Source organism: Orbicella franksi, chromosome 2, assembly GCF_964199315.1.
Source record: "Orbicella franksi chromosome 2, jaOrbFran1.1, whole genome shotgun sequence".
In the NCBI taxonomy this organism is placed as follows: Eukaryota; Metazoa; Cnidaria; class Anthozoa; order Scleractinia; family Merulinidae; genus Orbicella; species Orbicella franksi.
This window is the reverse complement of record NC_138146.1, coordinates 9,614,512-9,620,420: the sequence shown is the minus strand read 5'-3', so window position 1 is coordinate 9,620,420 and position 5,909 is coordinate 9,614,512. Positions and strand designations below refer to the sequence as shown.

The window sequence follows — 5,909 nt, the reverse complement described above, 5'->3', positions numbered from 1 at the left end:
TTCCTGTTGGATTGTTTTGCTGTAACAGATCCCGAGTCCTCTAGGAGTCTGACAAACTCCGTCGCTGCAAGCGTGTTTCCCTCTGGATTGTTGTAACAAGGATAACAACTTAAGCGGCCCAAAAACCTGTTATCACACTCGGACCCTGCTGGAGAGGCACATCGTTACGGGCCAATATCCCAGCCAGGAGTGGTCAAGGCACTTGTGGGCCGCTGGGACTGTCTTTGAGCTCTTTACGAGCATGTTTTTGCGAATACGTTCAGATAAACCTGCACGCGGTAATAATTCACCATTAGTATCATGCTGAATGAACCTTTAACTGGCCCGAAACGCGTTCAACTGACAAAACAATTGACTATCTCACATCATAGGGAAACGCTTTGCCTCCCATTTTAACATCCTCCTAAAGAGGAAAGTGATATATTAACTGAGTCAAGAGAAAGGACATTTCAATCTCTTTTCAGAGTTTCTCTTTAGAGAGAAACCAACTCGCCAAACATCAAAGTTGAAACCGACGAGTACTCCATCACGAAGGCATAAGGCAACAGACACTACTATAACTTGCAAAAAGTTGCGTTATATCCTACAAAGTACAAAGAAAAGTAATATACAGCTCTAAGTTACAAACTTCTTGTCAATTAAATCTTTCCATTTATTGTAGTAACGTTCAGGTGAATTAGTCCTTGTTGATATTTGTTTTTCGACTTCGGCCTTGTTTATCACTATTGTTTAGAAAAGTACTAAAATACAAAGGTTCTTCATTAATGCTACAACAGTATATATACTATTTCGCAATTAGTAAGAGGTGATTAGTTAACTTACAAAGGCGGTCGTTATTGCTGTAAGAGTCTCATACCATTCCAGAAAGATTTTCCAGAACTCTGATACCACCGGACATGAAACTAGCATATGCTTAAGATCTTGTTTTGTTTTTGAGCATAAATAGCAAAGATCACTGCTCGCAAGTTTAGCTTTGAATAATTTGGTTTCAGTAAAAACTATATCATGTAAAGTTTTGTATTGGAACATAGTTAACTTCATTCTATAGTGATGGAGAAGGCTAAGTTGAAGTATTTGCTTATTTGGTTCGGTGTTAACCCATTGGCAATAAGGCGTTGTTTTGTGGTGGGTTCTTCAAATATGTGCTTCACGAAACTTTTATGTATGGCTTTGGTTGTTAGTACTTTCAAGTTCTCCCATGGTTGTGTAAGATGCTCTTGCTGTACACCCGTTCGCTTCTTTGCCTTTTATATTCTTGTGGGATAGCGTTTATCATGATCACTCCATCATGATAGGTCAAAAAATTTGTTTGCAGCTGATACCGGAATTTAAATTCTTCATAAGTGAGGAAATCTAGATTAGGGTCGAGAAGGTCTTTTAAGGTGTAAACCCCCTTATAAAATCAAGTACGGAAAAAACTCGTCTTGTTATCAATTGTTTAACATTTTGTTATTCCATATGATCGTTTTCCTTGTGCATGGCATTTTATTATTCTGCATATCCACTCAAACCAGTATTGTAACATTCTCTCATAAAAGAGTGGTAGCTCTTTGATGTTAAGATTCTTACTGTAGTGAATGTAGCTGTATTTTTCTTTTCTTTTGTTGTATTCTAGTGTATTGTAAGTATTATTTGTACGTATTGTAAAGGTAATGTACATATTGTTAATAATAATAAAGTTAAAAAAAAAAAAATGAGGCGACAGACAAAATGTCAGAAACCTAGAGATATTTCTGTGGCCTTTAGCTCTGTTCAGAATTCCATTTTCCTTCTCAAAGTATCGCTTGGATTAGGTAGTCTCACTCAGTTCTCGACCTCTCGAAAACAACACGTGTACTGCACATCCGTTCATTTGAAATCTGCCAAATAAACAGAATCAAACTTCCCGCTTCCAAGCTTGTCTTTAATATGTACAAGGTCCCATGAGAATTCTTAAAAATTTAAAGGGCGTCTTCGCTTTTACAAGTCCAATCCCTCGTTTGAGAAACCCAATCTAGGCCAATACATGTTTCACGATATGGTGCCGTGCCTGAAAAGCTCGAGGATTAGTCTCGATATGTTTACATCAGCCGCTCAAGTTAGGAAAACTAAACCTTTTTTCCTTCTTGCCTAACGTCGAGGGTCTCGCTGCTCGCCATAATGGACAGAACTGACAGACGAAAAGACACATTCACAAAATATTCCCAAACGTCGCGAAAGACCGCGAAGCAACAGTAGAAGAGAGCTCGACTTCCCAGAAGCGGGGCTGTGGGGAGGCGGGACTGGGGGCAAAAAAATTTACCGTGCGAATGGACCCCTCTCCCCCCTCTGGGGTAGTTCTGTCAACGATTTGGATTGTTTTGGCCGAAAAACAAAAATCAGTTTCATTTTTCTCTTCATTGTTGGCAGGATTAAAGTAAAAATATAAGTTCTGTTTCAATATTCTACCGATAGGAAAATAGCCGAATATTTTCTGTTTGGCACTTTCTTATTTTTTATGATAAAAAATCATGAAAATCAAAAATTGACATCAATTTTTACTTTTTGATTTTAAACGAAAACTGAATGGACGAATGACCCACCGACCGAACCGGCAACTTCTTCTCTATTCGTTGCGGCCATTTTATTCCCTGCTGACAACAGACTAGTAGGGCCGGCCGACCACCAACAGTTGGATGTCACGCCAGGATCATGAATCCCCTCATGCATTTTGCAAATCAAAAGTGTCATTTGAGAAATCAAACGGACAAGTTTTGGAAATCAAAAAATCATTTCAGAAATCAAACCGCCAAGACAAGAATCAAAACATATAATTATTTTAGTGATACTCCTCGAACACCGTATAACAGACAATACTTGTCACAAGTATTAAACAGACACGCTTGGATCATTGCGGATTCATCAAGGTGTCAGTGGCAAGCCACGCAAAAGCTTGTGACGTCATAGTCTACTATAACATGGCGGCGGTTGCGACGGACGCCATTACTTGTGATCCCTGCTTAGTTTTCCTTTGTATTTCTGTAAATAGAAGAAACTCGTTAAATCTCTAGGAATTACAGAATGCTTTTGAGCTGTTGACATCGGGAAAGACAAGAAACTCGGAGCAGAAGTGGACATAATCAGGCAATGTAAGTTGATATCTTATCGTGTTTTGTCGTGTGAATTTGTTCAAATTGACTTTTAGTGACAAACAAACTCCTATTATGAGAAGTGTTTCACTCAAGTAACGCGATCACTTAACAGCTTTAATTAAATATCGTTTAAATAAATGTTGTTTTTGGGTAAATGCCTTTTCCAGGTAAGTTTTAAGTGGCTCATGGGTGGAAATATTTTGATTCCCCAACTCGGATTTACATAGACACAGAAACCAGCAGAACGGTACATTTCGTTTACTTTTCTTGCATGTAAGTCAACAATTGTACTTTAAGTAAATTTAGCGAATGCAATTGTAAGCAAGCACTTGAACATTTTACTTCCGATTTTGAGAGTAGACCAGTCAGTTACAGCATGCTTAATAAATTTTATATGCTTCATTAGACCATGAAACACTGTATTGCTATTAAAGAATGCACAAGATTATCGTAAAATTGCACGTACAGTGCAGCTCAGACATAAGTGAACCAATATATACACGTAATTAACATCAGTTGAAAACGTGTATCAGGCACGGATCTAGGAAAAATGTTGACCGATTTACTGCAAAATGAGCAGCGAAGGCACAAGCTCCTCAGGGGGTCCCAGGGCATGCTTCCCCGGGAAACTTTTTCAATTTTAACTACCTAAAGTACCCTTTTCTGGCTTTTTGAGTCAGTCAGACAATATATTTGCCAGTTCCATTCTCCTTGGATGAAGCCTTGCAAATCTATGAATTATTTTGTCAAAGTCAATGTCCATGTTGTAATGAATGTGCAGCAAGGCAAATCCTGTCAATCTCATCTGTAACATTGTGCTCCGTAAATATGTTTTCAGTCGCCTCAAAGCCGACACATTCCTTTCACACTCGCATGTAGCGACTGGTAAGGCGGAAAATATTTTGAGGCACTCTGTGATGTTAGGATACATTGTATGGTCGATCTCCGTCAAAGTTGCTGATGCAGTTGTTGGGACAGTCTTGGGATCTTGTCGCTCCCACTTTCTTTGCCATAAAGTCATCTCGGCTTCAAGGCTCAAAGGTGAGGGCAACGAATCTTCGTGGAACGTGGAAAACCGGCTAAAGGACGTCATACATGTTTGTTTTGATGCCAGTAGCATTGATGGAACAGCAAATAGGCACTGCACTGCTGTTTCTTGGTCACCACTGCCAAATCGATGTTCCAGCTCATTGATCAGATGATCAACCAAGGGAACCATGAGATTTCTCCTATAGTGGTCTTCTATTGTTTCAGCACGGTTGTTTGCAAGGTTGCGCTGTACCTGACAGGTTCTTGGTTTTTGCACTGTGATGCCCAGCTTCTCGGCAATTTGGCATGCTTCTTGAAACCATTTTGCATGGTTGTCTTGTACCTTTTGGCGCACAGAAGATAATGTTTTAACTACATCTCTAGTGTCACTAAAAATGCCCAGTATGTCACTGGATGTACCTTGCATCTTAACTGTTAGCCCCTTAACGAATGCTAGAACTGCCTGGCAGACTGTTAAAGTAACAAGGAAGTCAAAATTAGTGATAACGTGGTAATAGCTAACTACTTTCTTAGTTGAATCTGCATTCCAACTTCTTTCTGCATTTGCTTTGATGGTTTCCAGTGTTGCAATGATGGCTTCATAAAGCTCCAGGAAGACCTCCAAACCATCTATACCCTGAATCCAGCGGGTCTTACAAACATCGAGGAGCTTCTGATGGCGGGATTCAGGACAGGTGTCTTTCACTTTCTGGACAAGGAGAGCTTCTTTCTTCGGGGAGTACTCAAAGGATCTAGTTACCTCTCCAATGGTATCAAACATATTTTGAACATTCTGAATCTTGCCCGCACTCACAACAGAGAGGTTTAGACGGTGAGCCATACAATGAGTGTATATATAGCCTTTGGGTATTACCTTTTGACAATGGCTGCTGCACCATTACAAGGTCCTGACATATTGCCTGCACCGTTATAACACTGTCCCTTGCAGTAATCCATAGACAAGCCAAGGTCTTGAACGGCCTTCATTACAAGAGTGGCTATAGCTTGACCAGTGACGACGTCTTGACACTCGTAGAACCCAACGAATTCTTCTCTGACATTTCTTTCTTTGTCGACAAACCTGAATGAGTGGTAGTTGTTCCTCGTTACTGCTGTCACTTGCCTCATCTGCCAGTAGGGAAAATGCACCTGCTTCATTGATCTCTGCAACGATCTTGTCTTGGATGTAAGTGCCTAACACTTCTATGATTTCATTTTGGATCGTCTTAGAGTGGTATGTTGCATTTCTTGGGCCGTTGGCAAAATGATTTGCTAGCACTTTATTGCCATCTTCCACTCTGAAATTCAGCAGTGCTTGAAAGTTTCCTGAGTTGCCTGAAGCTTCATCTATGTGTGACGAGTCATCGTGGTGGCCTTGTAATGCTATGTTCTGTTTACCACAAAGCCCAACAGTTTTTATGATAGATCATAACTTCTGTCTGTTAAGCTCGACAGTGTTACGATAAATATCACTGAGCTGCTGTGAGATAGAGGGCATTTTCCCTTTCTGTTCCAAGCAGGACCCTCTGTCCCACTTTAAGGATGTTCGCGCTAATTGTTTCTGCGCATCCTTACTGCGCACGCAAATGCCACGTCATGCATGAGAGCGTGTGCTAAGTAATAAAATAAACAATGATAGGGCAGATGGCCATTGTTATAGCTTTGCCTGGATTTAATGATCTGGGACGTTCAATGACCCCTAATAGTTTCCAGAAACATATTTCATTTACAATTTATGTCCACATTGTCAAAAAATAAACAAAAAATCAA

The 5,909-nt window shown here is 40.0% G+C and overlaps 1 protein-coding gene and 1 pseudogene across 1 annotated transcript; both read right to left on the bottom strand.

Moving 5' to 3' along the window:
* Nucleotides 1-3,114: 3,114 nt before the first annotated feature.
* LOC145479994 (52 kDa repressor of the inhibitor of the protein kinase-like) lies at nucleotides 3,115-4,980 on the bottom strand. The gene has a single exon (XM_081458481.1). The coding sequence runs from the start codon at nucleotides 4,978-4,980 to the stop codon at nucleotides 3,787-3,789; it is 1,194 nt and encodes a 397-aa protein (XP_081314607.1). The 3' UTR covers nucleotides 3,115-3,786.
* A 29-nt stretch (nucleotides 4,981-5,009) lies between these two features.
* LOC145470479 (52 kDa repressor of the inhibitor of the protein kinase-like) lies at nucleotides 5,010-5,733 on the bottom strand (annotated as a pseudogene).
* Nucleotides 5,734-5,909: the final 176 nt, after the last annotated feature.